Source organism: Pleurodeles waltl, chromosome 5 (assembly GCF_031143425.1).
Source record: "Pleurodeles waltl isolate 20211129_DDA chromosome 5, aPleWal1.hap1.20221129, whole genome shotgun sequence".
Taxonomy (NCBI): Eukaryota; Metazoa; Chordata; class Amphibia; order Caudata; family Salamandridae; genus Pleurodeles; species Pleurodeles waltl.
In genome coordinates, this window is record NC_090444.1 from 1,469,179,002 (window position 1) to 1,469,196,827 (window position 17,826).

The 17,826-nt window shown below is 45.1% G+C and overlaps 1 protein-coding gene across 1 annotated transcript; it reads left to right on the forward strand.

Moving 5' to 3' along the window:
- The first annotated feature begins 9,952 nt into the window (after positions 1-9,952).
- Positions 9,953-14,742, forward strand: LOC138296529 (uncharacterized). The gene is made up of 2 exons (XM_069235740.1): positions 9,953-12,487; positions 13,014-14,742. The coding sequence occupies exons 1-2, from the start codon at positions 11,370-11,372 to the stop codon at positions 13,123-13,125; spliced, it is 1,230 nt and encodes a 409-aa protein (XP_069091841.1). The 5' UTR covers positions 9,953-11,369; the 3' UTR covers positions 13,126-14,742.
- The last annotated feature ends 3,084 nt before the right edge of the window (positions 14,743-17,826 follow it).

Genomic DNA, 17,826 nt, shown 5'->3' on the forward strand with positions numbered 1-17,826 from the left:
CTTAGATGTAGCCGGCCCACTCTCCGCATATAGGCACACATCAGCAGAGAGCATCACTGGATGGCTCTATGCAACAGGACTCTGTGATGCCTGGCGGGTATGGCACCGTAGACGGCGACAATTCACTCACACCTCAGCGGCCCATGGCTCACAATCCAGAATAGACCTGGTATTACTCCCAAGCACAGACTGCACCGCCCTTTCACACATTGAAATACTAGCTAGAGGAGTCTCTGACCACGCCCCGCTCCAGTTCATTATGGGCCCTGCTCGGTCTCAGTCCCGTCCTATGTGGCGACTAAATGCGTGGTACCTTAAAGATAAAAGCTACACTGAGCAGCTGCAGCACGGCACAAAGAGAATACTTTCAATTGAATGAAGGGTCAGTGGCCTCAATAGGCGTTCTATGGGTGGCGGGCAAGGCGGTGATGCGAGGCACGGGTAAAAATTTGATACGAAACCAGGAACGCACCAAAACCCAGCATATTGCACAGTTAGAGCTCCGGGCGATGTGTCTGGAAAATGAGAGTGCAACAAACCCAAGCGAGGCGGTGACGCGACAACTCTTTCTAGTCCGGGAAGAAATCCGAGATCAATCCCTGGAGGCTGCGAAACACATATGGAGGGCCAGCACGGGGAAAATATACGGGGGGCAATACCGGGAAAATGCTGTATTGGCTGGTTTCCCGCCATCATGCCTCCAGGATTATCCCCGAAGTTTACGATGAAGAAGAGAACCTTGTTGCAGGACACCCTGAAATTGCGAACGCCTTTGCCAGATACTACCGTGCACTGTACCAGGCGTCTGCATGGTTAGAGCTGCATAAGGCCCGCCGACTATTAGATGAGGTTCCCCTCTTGTAGTTACCCACAGCAGAGGTACAGATCTTAGAAGAACCCATTAGCGTAGAGGAAATTGGGGTGGCCATCTCTGCACTAGGTACGGGAAAGACGCCGGGTCCCGACGGGCTCCCCTCGGAGTACTACAAAGCATTTAGGGAAGACCTAACTCCAAACTTGATGGGCCTCTTTGCAGAAGTGGAGAAAAATGGATCCTTCCCCTGAGAGTTAGTCACCGCCACGATTGTAGTGCTCCCCAAAACCCAACCCCCTTCGCTACACTGTGCGGATTATAGGCCGATATCATTGATCAATACCAAAATTACAATTTTCGCCTCCATCCTCGCCACTCGTCTCAAGAGGGTTCTGCTGCAACTAATCCACCCAGACCAATGTGGGTTTATGCAACCCGCAGTACATGACACTGTATACGTCGACTACATGTGGCTCTGGTGCAACAGTGCTGATTGCCCCGAGATCTCACCCTTTTACTTATTGACTTCAAAAAGGCCTTTGACTCAGTTGACTGGGGGTTCCTTTTTTTGGTGCTTCGACGCGTGGTCCTGGGACCGAGATTCCGCCATCTGGTCCAGGCGCTATACACTAACCCTGCGGCCTGCATTCAGGTCAACGGGGTCTTATCCTTTACTTTTGAGGTTCACAGGGCCACGCGGCAGGGATGGCCCTTATCCCCCCTTCTATTCACCCTGGCCATTGAGCCTCTGGCTCAGATGATCAGGACAGACCCAATACATCGTGGTTTGAAATGGGGCCCCTCACAAGAAGACAGGATAGCGCTATATGCCGATGACGTCCTGTTATACATGGAGGAACCCATTATAACGGGCCTGAGAAGTCTCTGCCTCCTACGGCACTATGAACAAGCATCAGGGCTCAGGATGAACTCTGCCAAATCAATTCTGATCCCACTGGCTGGTTCACGCGACTGCTTTGACTTGAAAGACACAATACGCAGGCTCAGCTTTAAATACCTGGGCATCTGGGTGTCCCTTCTACCTGAAATGATGTGGGCCAAAAACCTAGCTCCGTTACTAGCATGTGTCAAAACAGACCTGCAGAGATGGCATACCCTACCGCTAAATGTGATGGGCCGAGTGGCCCTATATAAGATGATGATCTTGCCAAGGCTCGTACACACATTTCAGAACTTTCCCCTCCCGATCCCGCACTCCTGGTTCAGAAATCTCGAAAGCATCACGGGACGGTTCATCTGGAGGGGTGCCAGGCACCGAGTAGTGACACAACACTGCCGAAGAGGGGTATATGACGGGGGCCTGGGTGCCTCGGACCCCTACCTGTACTATTTAGCCACCCAATTGATTGTGATCCACAACTGGTTCACAGGGGGATGGGATGACCCGGCTTACCGGATAGAGTTGGGGATCTTGGGCTTCCACGTATTCTTGATATGCTATACGGAACACCACTTCCCGAGACATGGAAGAAATAACTAGGGTGGTTTTTTGGCGTGGCGCACCGCATTACGGTATACCTACTGAACCGCCGTTGTCACCGTTCAGACTCCGCTGTGGAGAGGGAGATGGTTAAGCACACCTGCAGTGCTGGAAGGATTTGCAGAATGGGACCTGCTGGGCATTTCCTTGGTGGGAGACATATGGAAAGAGGAAACTATGAAATAATTTCAAGACTTTCAGGTAGACTTTCAGCTAAATCAGACACAATTCTTCAGATACCTCCAACTGAGACACGCCTTGAAGGTACACATTCCCACAGTGGGCCCCATGCCAGAATTCAATCCACTTGAGGCCAAACTGCTCATGGGGAACCTGGAAGGGAAAGGTATCTCTCAAATCTATAAAACGTTAATTAACAACACCCCCGGTAATTTAAGCTCAATCAGGACCAGATGGGAGTCGTGGGTTGGGGCCCTGGAGGATGCGTAGTGGAGGGAGGCTTTGATGGCACCCAAGGTACAGGCGGTGTCGACTAGACTTCGCGTAGTGCAATTCTATTATTTATACGGAGCATATCTGACGCCATCCAGACTGCACAGGGCGGGACTCCGCCCCTCTGCCAAGTGCCCACGATACCCGAAGAGCCGGCAAACTTTTTCCACATGGTATGGACCTGCCAAGTGATACAGAAATACTGGGACAAAGTAATCCAGGAACTGGGAAGGGACCTGGGACAAGAGGTACAGAATCTGCAAAATTAGTCCTACTAGGGGTAATGGAGGAGATGGGGGGAACACGCCCAAGGCTCGCCCTGGCTGCCACAGCCTTGTTAGTCGCCAAAAGAGACATTGCTGCTGTGTGGAACTACCCCGAAGGCCTGTCACTCTGGAAATGGAAGAGGGGTGTTGATTGGTGTGCAAACCAAGAAAAATTGGTATATGAGTCTAGGGGCTGCCCACAGAAATTTGAGAAAATATGGGGACGATGGTTAGATTTACTGACATAGAATAGAAGAAAACACGGAAATGAATGCTGTAACACGACTCGATCTGTTGTCTGCTTTATGGTCCGCAGTGTCGTCGATTGTTAATACTGATGATGAGTTGAAGATGGAACTCCATATGGCGCATGTGTCTTCTGGTTTGTACCTCTCCTCCCCTTCCCTTTCCCCTTTTAAAACAATAAAAACTGTTTATCAAAAAAAAAGTCAAAAGTTCAGGCTGACCACAAAGGAGTGTGGGTGTGATACAATCATAGATTAATCCAGCTGAACGTTTACCTTCCCAAGTTTTGTACCAAGACTCGTGTGCGTATTAACGAGGGTTGTGGGAAGCAAGGAAATTGTCACCGGTGGTTGTCGACGTGGCACGAAGAGCAGGATATGCGCGGCATACGGGCAGGCTGGATCTTCATGTGGCAATCCCCTTTGGGTTGTTGATGCTGCTGTATGAAGAAATGGGCTGGTGCCAGCCCACACTGATTTTTGGTGCAAGTGGCAAGGTTGGGTGTGAACGGGCCTGTTTGCAGTCGCGAACAGCCCAAAAGATTGATTTTAAGATTTCTGAGCCACACAAGGGTCCAGAACCTGAAGGGCTGCACCTGTGGGTGAGGAACTCACTACAGCTGGATAAAGGAGCTAATAGGGGTGCCTCTTATGTCCTGGAGGCTCAGATTAGGAGGCCTGCAAACTAGCTCTTGGAGTCACTCTGGGGTCCTGGGTTCAAGGTGAACTTGCAAGTCCAGTTCTTCTTCCCCAGGCAAGAGGGCAGAGGCAGCAGGTCAGCACAGAAGTGCAGCAGTTCCGTTAAAGGAGCAGTCCAACAGAGTGGCAGTCCTTGTAACAGCACAGCAGACCTTCTTTCTGGCAGAGTATCCACAGATCCCGAAGTGTACTAAAGAGTTGGTGTCTGACATCCTTCTTATATATACAGTTGTGCCTCTGAAGAGGGAAGAAGCTTCTAGAAGCATGCCTTTGAAGTGCACAGATGACCAGCCATCCTGGCCCTTGCTCCAGGCAAACTACAGGGTGTATTCAGTCCATTGTGTGGTGGCAGGACACATCCTATTCAAATCAAATCAAATAGTAACTTTATTTCGGCTAGAAGCCATAAAAGTAGACAATAAAACGGCATAACATAATTGTGCAACATATCAGTTATAAGAAAGAGAAAATGGCAAAAAGGTAACACATTTTACTTTAAGAGTCCTGAATAAAACATAGTTGTAGAAAACGGTGCAAAACAAGCATTATTCTTAAAATCTTAAAATCCCAGAATCTTAAATATAAAATTATTAGGTCTTTGTATCTTGACTCCAATCAATTAAAAAGTTTTAAGCTGGATAAATATAATCTAAGACCAATATGTTAAAAACACACGATTTTAGCAATTCACTAGTTCTTATAGCCCATATATTCTGCAAATATCTCGCAGCTGGGGGAACTATTTTGTCATTTGTATCAGTTGTTGTGTATAAGAGAGAGGAATTAGGCAAAGCATACCACAGTTTACTTTAAGAGCCCTAGATAAATTATAGAATCACAAAGTTGTAGGAAAATGAGTAAACAATCATTGTTCTTAAAATCTTAGGATCCAGAAATAAAAATATAAAATATTAGGCCATTATATCTTAACTCCAACCAGTTAAGACTTGTTGTATAAAATAGGTATGATCTAAAACCAATGTGTTAAAACACACTATTATAGCAATTCTCTAGTTCTTATGGCCCATGCACTTTGCAAGTATCTCGCAACTGGAAAAACTATTTTGTCATTTGTGTCAGTTGTCAAAAGGCGTAATGCTGTATTCCATTCCCCTATCCCAACTGACCTACATAACGGAGCAATCCACTTCTTCCTAGGTGCCAAGTATCTAGGACAAAAGAACATAAAGTGTGTGAGTGACTCTTTTGTCTTTTGACAATAATGGCAGTATATTAAGTTACAGTCCTCCAATCTCCATTGCGCTGTAAATGTCTTGAGCGGGAGGGTCCCTAATCTGAACTTGATAAATAGTGTTTTAGTATAGGGAGGATTTACATTGTCCATATAGGCCTCAAATTTGGGGCTACATTTATGGTCTAGGAACTGTAGGGTCCGACTGCCATGATTTTTTGACAAAATTTTAGCCAAAATGTTCTCCCAGTAGCACCTTTTTACACGCTCCTTTACTTCCTTGCTCAAATTATGAGGAGCACTCCACACCTCCTCCATCTTGAGAAATTTACACATATCTCTAATATGTCTGAACCAAGGGATCTTTAGTGCACTGTCACTTACGAGACACTCATCTAATGCTACATGGAGGGTGGACAAATACTCCGAAGTCCAAAGACGAATTCAATACATGAGTGGTCTTAATGCAATTTCGTTGTGGATCTCGTTTAGGGCTAGGTCAAATCTAAGGGGAGTGAGAGGGGTGCTCATCGGCAGCCTCAAAAAATTTCGTATAAAACGGTTTTCTACTGTGGTCACACACCTAGAGTTAGTGTGTCCCCAAAGCTCAGCGCCATAAGTTGAAGCTGCAACTGCCGCTGCTTTGTAAACAGTGATGGCAAGTGATATCTCCCCTTCCAAAGTATTGGCAATTTTCCTCCCTATCACTGTTGACCTCTGCCTAAGTGCTGTCAGACTCTTCCCGATCTGTGCCGACCAATGTTGGTCATCACTTAGCCTAATCCCCAAATAATCAAATTGGCTGACTCTCTCCACTGGTTGGCCTGCTATGGTCATTTTCCCCCTAAACATTTTATGCGGGTTAAAAGCCATGAACTTCGATTTTGTTGGATTTATTTCAAGTCCTCTATTAAAACAAAAGTTATAAAAGGCATCCTATTCACTTTGTAAGCCCATGGGTGTTCTTGAGATTAATAAAGTATCATCGGCAAATATTAAAATGGGGACGGGGGATCCAGCTAGCCTTGGGGCATCATGGTTGCAATGTAACAGTTGGTCCGCGGCACCATTGATGTAAAGCTTAAACAGTGTTGGTGCCAAAATACACCCCTGCCTGACCTCCCTATTGACAGGTATTGCTTCCGTTAGATCGCCACTTCCTGACCAACGTACCTGAGCATAAGTCCCTTCATGTAAATATCTAATCAATCTTAGTAGTTCTCCATCAAGTTGATAACTCTCCATAACTTCCCATAATATATCCTGAGGTACCATGTCAAAGGCAGCTTTTAAGTCAATAAAGGCTACATACAAATGGCTCTTATTGAGTGACAAATATTTCCAACAGAGAAGGTTAAACCTAAATACCTGATCTATTGTACTCATTCCTTTTCTAAATCCTGCCTGGGAGTCGGAGAGAATTTGAGAATCCTCTATCCATGTCTGTAGTTTATTCAGTACCTGCTTGCTGAATATCTTTTGACTAACATCAATTAGACTAATAGGCCTATAGTTGGTAGGTTGTTCCCTTGGCCCTTTCTTATAAATGGGGACTATGATTGCTCCTTGCCACGTGGTAGGAAGCCCTCCCCCCCTCAATATCTCATTACTGAGCGCATTTAGATATAGAGACCAGGTTGTCGGTCGAGACAAGTATAAATCACCTGGGATGCCATCAAGACCAGGGGCCTTCCCTTTACGTATTGATTGGAGAGCCAATGTTGTTTCTTTTAGGGAGAAAAGGTCCAGGTCAAATTTGGGTGGTATAGCTCTCCCACCCGTTAAGGTGTTAGCAAAAAGGTCATTAGGTTTTAGGGGAGGAATAATAGTACTACTAGTTTGAGGTTTTCTGTATACATTTGAAAAATGCGTCACCCAACTTTCTGGCTGAATTACAGGGTAGTTCTCCATGCCTTGGGAACTACTTTTGTCTGGCACTAATTTCCAGAATAGATTAAAATCCTTCTCGTGAAGTGCATCAACCATCCTATTCCAATATCTGGTTACCCACTCTTTTTTTGCGTTTTTAAGTACAACTTTGTATACAGCCCTGGATTTTCTTTTCTCTCGGCAGTTCCCTTCCTTAAGTGCTCCCAATAGCTGTATTTTGGCCTGACGGCAGGAGTTAGAGAACCACCTCGATACTCTAGTCCCAATCTCTGTCCGCCTCCTTACTATCTGGAAATGTGGTTTTAACCGGGTGATCAAGATACTATGCAGATTGATCAAATCCACCAATATCATATTTGTATGCTTCAATGGTGAAAGCGTTGTTGCAACTATTCTATAAATTAATAGCTGGAAGTTTGCATCATCTTCCACCCACTCCCATTTCACATTTTTACAATCATTGGTCCTAGTTAGGACACTGTTTTGGGCCCATGTTGTCAATGTCTTACAGCTGAATAGAATAGTAGAAAAGGAGGTACTCAAAGCTTGATGGTCACTATCAATACGAGGGAGAACAACCATGTCAATAAGAGATTTCCAAAGAGCGTCATCTACTAGAACGTAGTCCAGGTGGCTAGAATATAGGCCTCTCCTATATGTAGGCGACGCCGGGGTATCTGATCTGGTGTTTCCGTTTACTATTCTTAGTCCCTTCGTTTTTATTAGATCTTCGAGTAGTTCTAATGCTCCTCCTTCTTTCTTAGATGTGGCTTGCACTGTCCCAGATCTATCCCATGAATCTGCAAACTGGATTCCTCCTTGCTGGTTGTCGTCTCTGCAATTCAATTGCATATTGAAATCTCCTGCGGCAATTAAACCCCGCCCTCCAGGAAGGCAGTTAAGAAAATCTGATAGCATACTTATCTGAACAGTCTGAGTCCTTTGGGTGCCAGGTCTGACATATATATTTACAATTATTATACTAACAAGACCCCTAGCAGTACTATTTTCAACCACGATGGCTAATAGATCCCTCGTAGGGGTTGCTATCTCCTTTACTTTTGGAAACAAATCATGTTTTACCCAGATTATCAGACCACCTGAAGCCCTGCCTGATGGTGATGGAAGCGCAGTCTTCTGGAAGGTCCAGTAACCTTCTCTGTTTATTGCAGAAGGAGCCCATGTCTCCTGTAATAAAATAATATGGTGTTGATCTATAAAACTACACCAGTCAGGGTTAGCTGTCTTCTGAATCAGTCCTGCCACATTCCAAGATAAAATCCTGATTGGTAAATCATGACCATCCCCCTTATCTGGCGGCTTCTCTCTAGTCTCGTTTAAACAAGGTATTACTCCCTGGACTTTCTCCTTTAGTAAGTCGCTACAATGCACTTTTGGCTCCGCTCCCAGGGTATATAATATGTGGTTGCTTGGCGGGGGCTTCACGTCAGTCTATGGCTGAAGTTGGGCTGTGCTTTTGATCCCTTCTATAGGTACATATATGCTGGGCCATTGTGGTATTATTTCTCTCATGGAAAAACAAATTCATCAGTGATTGGGGGAGTTAATGGGCAAGTGCCACTTGGGATAAGGCACCGGGTCTCACTCTTTCGTCAAGTGCCAAAAGGCCCTTAACTAGACTCTGGCTAGTCAATTTTAGCCCTATAAGATCTGTTGTTGATCCTACTCTTGTGTGTCTCTGTGCGATAACTATACCGTCCCTTATAATGGACCTACACTTCTTTGTCCCCCTTATCCAATGGATTACTTTATTTTTAAGAGATTCCCCTTGCTCTAGTTGACCATTACTTAGCTTGGAGACATTTATCATGTATATATCGTAGTCACTATGTCTAATCTGACTTTGGGGGGTATTTCTCGAGAAGCATATAGGCCTTTTATCTAAGAGTCCATCCCTGTGCATCTCACAGTTAGCTCCCTTGTCCAAAATGTTATCGCATTTATTAGAGACGCCCGCTACAGGAGGTACACTATCACCCCCGTGAGTAATCTGGGTTACCATTTCAGCCCTTTGACCCCTACACCTCTTTGTCATGGATGTCTCAGGTATTAAGATTGGCTTTGCCAAGGAGTTAGGGTCAGATTTTAATGATGACTTCCTTATGTCCCCGATTACCGCGGATATACCATCCAACTTCTCGTAAATCATATGGGTAAAGGATGTAAGGTGCTCTCTAAGACTCAGAATTTCAGCTCTTATCTGTACTAACTGTGAATCAACAGGATGTTCCTTCTGAGTGGTTGAAACTGGTATTGACTCCTCAATTCCCCTAGGCGTAGTTCTCTCTGATTCGGATGGCACCAATAGGGCAAGGGGTAAGAAGCGGTTATTGCAATTTATAAGGGGGGACACACCATCTTGCCGTCTAAGCGGGCTTGGTTTGGGGCTCTCTATTAGATTATTTGAATTTTCTGTCTTGTTAGATTCTAAATTAGAGCCCTGAGATATATGTATCTGTAATTCTCTATTCACAGGGGCGAAAAAAGATTTTAAGTCATTCGAAGTGGCAAAAGCATCTTTGAGGGCTTAGTGGCTAACAGACTCTCCACTTCCTCTATAAGAGCATCAATTTGAGTAAGTGTGCAATTTTCGGCCGCATGACGAGGTACTTTCTTTGCCCCTCCCTGCTCGGTGGGATTGCTGGTAGCTTTCCTTTTCCCCATCCTGGTAAGTTGTTATCCTCAGGCAGGTTGTTACAGAAGGAAAAAGGGGAGAATGTAGGTACCTCAAAAGATATGTTTCAAAAGCCAACCAGCCCTAGCTGTAATAGCGAAACGGTGGTGATTTTAGTTTTACTTTGTTTAGTACTAAAAATCAGATCCAATCACAGGTGGTAAAGGAAGTTAAAAAAACGAAACGCCAACTGTCCTGCTATTTGATGGAGTTTTGTTTTGACCAATGACTTTGTGTTTCACCACTGCGCATATTAGTTGCTCAATGTTCACCAGTAGCACATGGTATGTTTTGTTCAGTTGAGCCGCCTATTGGCTTTGACATGGCATTAGCCATTACTTTCTGTATTCAGTTTAGCCGCCTATGGGCTTTGACATTGCATTAGTCATTACATTCTGTATTCTGCCTATTGGCTTTGACATGCTGTATCCAGTCTAGCCGCCTATTGGCTTTGACATTGCATGCCTATTGACTTTGACATGATGTATTCAATTTAGCTGCCTATTGACTTTGACATGCTATTAGATATTCTGCCTATGGGCTTTGACATGATATTATATATTACACTTTGTATTCAGCTTAACTGCCTTTTGGCTTTGACATGATATTATACATTGCATTTTGTATTCAGCTCAGCTGCCTATGGGCTTTGACATGATATAAGACATTGCATTTTGTATTCAGCTTAGATGCCTATTGGCTTTGACATGACACTAGACATTGCATTTGATATTTAGGTTAGCTGCCTATTGCCTTTAACATGACATTGCATTTGATATTTAGGTTAGCTGCCCATTGCCTTTAACGTGGAGTTAGACATTGCAGTTGAGAATAGTTCTGTATTTTTCCAAGCTGTGTTTTTGCACCAGAGAACCAAGATGTTTTGCTCTCACAGTAGACTAGACCTGATAAGAGAGAGTACATGGGCGTCGTTTCTCTTCCCTTGAGCTTGGGAACAGGAGTAGTCTTGGAGACCTGGCCAGTCTCCAAAAGGCTTGCTCAGTTTCCCAGGTCTGAGAGGAGGGGGCACACCTTTGTAACGAATGTAACAGGCTGCAGAGAGTCAGATTCGAATCTGCCGGACCTCGTGCTGGAGCTTGGCGCCAGTTGCCAGCATCCCGTGTGGGTAGATGACACTCTTTCTCGCGGCTGACAGGGGTCCCCAGCTTGCAGACCTTAGAAAGATGTAGCTGTAAATAGTTCCTACACGGTGAAGTATTTGTTTTGCTTTGCATACAATATCTTATAAATATAACCTGCTGTGTATATTGCAAACTGATATATTTTGTTTGATTAACGCGGACTTGAAAGCTACTAATTCGTCATTCATTCATAAACATTGTGGTTGGGGAAGAATAAAATAACAATAAAAGTCTTCTTTGACCTCAGAAGTGCATTTCTGTTGTGTTATGTTAGTGCTTAGAAACTAAATAAGAGGAAAGCACTACAATTGGTACCAGAGGTCGTGGGGTCGGTCATTAAGAGGTGATTAAGAAGGGGTTTGACGGGTTAGTAGATTTCTAAGTGCACACTTTAAAAGTGTAATTGTTTTTGTTGTTTGGAGAATTACAGAAATTGTTTTCTGTTTGGAGAATCACAGTAGCACGGCAGACCATGTCTGAGAATACATGTGTTGATGAACTGCCTGATGGTGCTAAGAAAAACTGTGAATTGTTTTCTGTTTGGGGAATTACAGAAGAAAATACATGTGTAGATAAAATGCCTGATGTTGTTTTGAGAAATAATTCCCGTTGTATATATGTAGAAAACGTGTGTTTTGGAAGTAATGATGACAGAAAGGTCTGGATACCTTTATCTGCTTACAGAGAAATGCAGGAGAAATGTAGGCAGTTGGAACATGAAAATAGGAATTTACGTGAGCAAATTAGCCCGACTGAAAGTTATAAAAAGGCTGTTTTTGAAGAATCTTTCTTGTCCCATTCCAGTAATGAGGGGGTTAAGACAGCTCCGAGCTGCACTGAGTTTCCGTGTGAGCCAAGGTTTTTGGCAGCCAAAATGCATTCCTTAACTGATAACACGGACGAGAATGTGATTTACAAGTTACCGTTGCAAAATGCACAAGTAAAACGAAGGATTTTAGAGCAAGACACCCCGAGTTTCATTAGTTTGTTTGATTTTTGGAAAAAGAATAGCCCTCATTTGAGAGAAATCCTAACACTTTTGTACATGGTCACTGTGAAAAATAATATGCAGCTGCGCGCTTGTGATTTGGCAAATGAAATAATGCAGATTTTAGGTTTCTGCGCAGTGCAAGAAGGAAATACTTATGTATATTTAAATCAAGAACAAGGAAAGAAAATAGTGCCCCTAGCTAGAATCATACAATGGATCTGGTACTTGCAAGACAGGGCTAGAGTACCACAGATAAAAGAATTACCAATGAAGTTGTGTGCACCATTTGAATTCGTGTCTACTGAAGATAAAAAGCATGTTTGTTTTATTGATGATTCATTGACTGAAATGTTGTTTTCTGGCACCGTAGAAGGAACAGCGTTGTATAATGTGTGTCAGATTTTAAAGCAAGAGCTACGTGAGATGTGTCATTTTTATGCTGATTTTTGGTTCTTTGATAATGTTTTAGCACCTAACTGGTTCAATTACCTTGCAGATGTTAATGAGAAAAATGCAGAGAGAGAAGTGTTCACCCAGAATTCTGCCTTAGTGGGGATGGCTATGTGGGTGCCCCAGAAATGTGAAAAGGCCACTTACAGGTGGGCAGAGATGAGAGAGATGCACATTCCCCTAGATTTGATAAAAACTGTGCAGCACGCACAAAAGCAATCTGTCATGCAAGCAGTCACAGAGCAGTTGGGGAGAGGAAAGTTACCAGAACAGAAATGGCAAATTGATCAGGTTTTAGGGAGAGTGATTGCTGCAAATTACCAAGGAAAAATCGAAATTATGCTGATACCTAGAAAAGAATCTGATTCATTCATACAAATTGGAGACAGAATAGCCCAAATTGACAAAAGTGCAGTGAATGGAGGTTTGGTAAAGAAGGAGTCTGCCCCAGCCCTTCTGACAGTGCAAGAAAAGGGAAGCTGTGGCGCAGCAGATAAAAACCTCAGTACTGATGTGTGGGCTGAAGCCCCAAGTGACCCTCCAGAACCTGCAGAAAATATAACAAAGGGCCTCAAAAACGTCCTTCTGATTATAAAACAGGGAAAGAAAGAGGAAGGGTGCAGTTTAAATGAAAAATGTTATTTGCAAGAAAAGTCATACTTGTTTCTTTTGCAGATCCTACCACGTTTCGCCACTGTCCCTGAGTGTGCTGCGTGGTCCCCCTTCCGGTGTGTGCGTGTGGGGTCGGGGAAGGGACCGAATCCCCAACCTGAACCTGGCTGAGTAAAGTGCCAGCACCATGGATCCATTTTGCGCAAACTGCGCCTTCAGTTCAAGTTCAACTTGTTTGCTGTGTTTTTTTTTTTCCCCTCTCGTATGGAACTCTGACTTTTGCTTACCTTCCAGAAAACCTTTCAGGTGGACCGTGCACCTTTACATGAGCAGAACTCATGCCACATCAAATTGCTAACACTGTTGAATTAGAGACTCAATCAGAGAAAAAAAAAAAAAAAAAAAAATTGCCCAGTCTTTTCTATGTAGATGTATCTGATGTGAAAGGTTATGAAATCAATGTGTTAATTCACTTCTATTGCTTTACAGGGATTGCTTTGATCATTGAAATTTGATTTGCTGATAATGTTTTTTTTTGTTTGTTTGAAATATGAGATATGTGAAACAAAAATTCATTGGTCAAAGGGCGGAATGTCCTGCTATTTGATGGAGTTTTGTTTTGACCAATGACTTTGTGTTTCACCACTGCGCATATTAGTTGCTCAATGTTCACCAGTAGCACATGGTATGTTTTGTTCAGTTGAGCCGCCTATTGGCTTTGACATGGCATTAGCCATTACTTTCTGTATTCAGTTTAGCCGCCTATGGGCTTTGACATTGCATTAGTCATTACATTCTGTATTCTGCCTATTGGCTTTGACATGCTGTATCCAGTCTAGCCGCCTATTGGCTTTGACATTGCATGCCTATTGACTTTGACATGATGTATTCAATTTAGCTGCCTATTGACTTTGACATGCTATTAGATATTCTGCCTATGGGCTTTGACATGATATTATATATTACACTTTGTATTCAGCTTAACTGCCTTTTGGCTTTGACATGATATTATACATTGCATTTTGTATTCAGCTCAGCTGCCTATGGGCTTTGACATGATATAAGACATTGCATTTTGTATTCAGCTTAGATGCCTATTGGCTTTGACATGACACTAGACATTGCATTTGATATTTAGGTTAGCTGCCTATTGCCTTTAACATGACATTGCATTTGATATTTAGGTTAGCTGCCCATTGCCTTTAACGTGGAGTTAGACATTGCAGTTGAGAATAGTTCTGTATTTTTCCAAGCTGTGTTTTTGCACCAGAGAACCAAGATGTTTTGCTCTCACAGTAGACTAGACCTGATAAGAGAGAGTACATGGGCGTCGTTTCTCTTCCCTTGAGCTTGGGAACAGGAGTAGTCTTGGAGACCTGGCCAGTCTCCAAAAGGCTTGCTCAGTTTCCCAGGTCTGAGAGGAGGGGGCACACCTTTGTAACGAATGTAACAGGCTGCAGAGAGTCAGATTCGAATCTGCCGGACCTCGTGCTGGAGCTTGGCGCCAGTTGCCAGCATCCCGTGTGGGTAGATGACACTCTTTCTCGCGGCTGACAGGGGTCCCCAGCTTGCAGACCTTAGAAAGATGTAGCTGTAAATAGTTCCTACACGGTGAAGTATTTGTTTTGCTTTGCATACAATATCTTATAAATATAACCTGCTGTGTATATTGCAAACTGATATATTTTGTTTGATTAACGCGGACTTGAAAGCTACTAATTCGTCATTCATTCATAAACATTGTGGTTGGGGAAGAATAAAATAACAATAAAAGTCTTCTTTGACCTCAGAAGTGCATTTCTGTTGTGTTATGTTAGTGCTTAGAAACTAAATAAGAGGAAAGCACTACACCAACACAGTACCTTCAGGCAGCCATGCACTTATGAGCTGCCTAATCCAGAAATCTTTGGAGGGATGTCAGGGGGGTGGCCCTGCCCTGCCTCTTCCTGGCAATGACGGGCAAGGACGGGCCCGCCCTTGGCCCGGGCTTTGCCCGGGCGCCGCCCGCGCACGTCCCGCGACGGCGGGAGCGCAAAATAGATTTAAAGGGTTCCTGCCCCTGTCTCCTGGGTCCCGGCACCACCAGCGCGCTTCCCGCGACGGCAGGAGCGCAAAATAGATTTAAAGGGCTCCTGCCCCTGTCTCCTGGGTCCCAGCACCACCAGCACACATCCTATTCAAGTGTAAGTGGAGCTACGCCCAGGTCCTCCTTCCCATCCTGCCAACGATGTCCCATCCAGTCACGCCTAAGCTCACATTGTATGTGGCAGGCCCAAGTGTCACCCACACCAAGTCATATGATCCAGAGACTGTTCCATAAATAGCATTTAATTTACAGGCCCTAGGCCCATGTAGTGCACTTTAGGAGGGATGTATAAGTAAATTAGGTATGCCAATTGGGTGCAAGCCAATGTCGCCATGTTTTAAGCAGAAAGCACAAGCATTTTGGCACTGGTTAGCAGTGGTGATATGTGCAGAGTCTTGAGGCCAGCAAAAATGAAGCTAGTAAAAACATGAGGACTGAAGGCAAAAGGTTACGGAGAGCCATGCAATGGATAACAAGTCTACCACTACTTTAATAAAACAATAATCATGTGTGAAAATTAAACATTTGAACCAATAGAATACAAAACCATATTCAAAAACAATCCACATTAATAAATAGCATTACAACATATATATAAACATTTAAAGATAGTCTTTAAATGTAATAAAATATTAAACATGGACAAAGTCTTTCATTTACACTGCTCAGGCTACGTAATGTAGCCATAGACGTAATCACATATGGTCCATGCAATATTCAGCTAAAGAACGAAAACTTCACTGTTTAAACACACCACAAACATTTTCTGTGGTCATGTTGTATACACCCCAGGAAACATAGGGTTACTTTTAAATAAAGGATTTCTGAGGGGCTGCTGCACTTCCTGCAGCTTCCCCACAACACTTTTGTAACATGTTGGTGGTGCTCCTGCCCAGATTGGGGCTCCACAAAGCAGGCGAAATTATCCAAAGTAGCCCATGAAGGTCATTATGGGGGGCTCTTTGCCAGGAGCAGTGATTAATATATTAATGGCTCCAGTCGCCTATTTCTTATTAAATTAAATTAAGCCCTGCTGGCTTCCTGCACACAGCCCAGGTCCTGCTGTGAGGGAGCTTTCATTCTCTTACTGAATCCACCAGCTGGGACAGCCTTATCTGCTGTTTTATTTCAGCAGAAGCCAAACACTTTTCTGAGGGTAGACAGGACACGGGCCCTCATTCTGACCTTGGCGGTCGGCGGAGAGGCGGCGGTCGGACCGCGAACAGACCGGCGGTATTAAAAATGGCATTCTGACCGCGGCGGTCACCGCCGCGACCGACCGCCACTTCCCCACTCCGACAGCCACAGCGGTCATGACCGACGGGCTGGAGTCTGCGCACTCCGGTCCGGCGGTCGACCCAAGACCGCCAACGGTATCATGACCCTGCTTACCGCCGCGGTTTCTGGCGTTCGGGAACCGCCATGCGAACCATGGCGGTAGGCACTATCGGGGCCAGGGAATTCCTTCCCTGGCACTGATAGGGGTCTCCCCCACCCCCCACTGCCCCCCCGAGTCCTCCCCCCACCCCCTCCACCCCCCTGCCACCCCCCCAGAGGTGGTACGAACCCCCTCCCCACCCCCACCCCGACATGCACATACACGCACCCCGACATGCACACACCCCCAACATGCACATATACACACCCCCTACACACACACATACACAACGGGGACACATTCCCGCACACATACATGCCGACATGCGCACCCGCCGAACTACACACATTGCCCACAGCAGCACTCCCCGCCCGCATGCACGCACTCACACACCCCCTCTACACACTCACACGCACACCCCCATGCACGCACACATCACACAACACCCCCCCACCCCCTCCCCTCACGGACGATCAACTTACCTTGTGCGTTGGTCCTCCGGGAGGCGACGGGAGCCATAGGGACGTGACCGCCAACAGAAGACCGCCAACAGAAGACCGCCACACAGAAATGTGGGTCGTAATTCTGGGGGCGGTGTTCTGCTGGCGTGGCGGTGGAGGTTGACCAGTCTCCACTTTCCCGCCGACCGCCAGTGTGGCTGCTGGCGGTATTCCGGCGGAACGCTCCCAGCGGTCGGAATACGCGCAGCGGCATACCGCTGCGGTCGGCGGTCTTTACCGCGGCGGTAACTCGGCGGTCTTGCGAAATGACCGCCAAGGTGAGAATGAGGGCCACTGTCTTTTCTACTCTGTCACAGGAATGGGGGTCTAGAGGAACTTTAAAACCCCAACCAGGGGTAGTGGTGTCAGGGTATTAGTAGCCTGCCCCCTTATGTTCTTTTTTTTTTTTTTAAAGTCCTTTAATGCCTGTCAAAACATTTCTGATGATGTTGCAGCCAGCCAATCAGAGTGCTTACTTCAAAAAAGCACGGTACCACAAGACAGTGTAAGATCTACTTTTTCCCACCTGCCCTATTCTGCAATACACCATATTAGTCTCCCAGGATCACACAGGGGCCGGCTGGGTCCTGGCAGAAGTACAACAGGTGCCATGGAACGATTTATATTTCACAATAGTTCTTCTGGGACCCTAACACAAGGGCTAAAGGGTCAGGGTACCCCATTTTTTTAAAAACTGAGTACAAGGGACCAAGACCCCAAGTCCTAAAATAGAAGCTGCAAGATTTCTGTTGATGTTGTGGCCACACAATGAGATTGCTTGGTACCACAGGACTACCAACAATTCTGCACTACCAAAGGGTCCAATGGAAAAAAGTACTTTCTGCAAATCAGAATACTTGGTTTTCTAAATCTGCAGCACCAGAGGGTTACCTGGTACTCTTGCAGGACCAA

What these genes read in the sequence shown, in the direction of transcription:
- LOC138296529 (XM_069235740.1), top strand. Translation starts at nt 11,370, where the DNA reads ATGTCTGAGAATACATGTGTTGATGAACTGCCTGATGGTGCTAAGAAA. An exon ending in TGTGAAAAGGCCACTTACAG is followed by an intron (nt 12,488 to 13,013) that starts GTGGGCAGAGAT and finishes TTTCTTTTGCAG; the next exon opens with ATCCTACCACGTTTCGCCAC.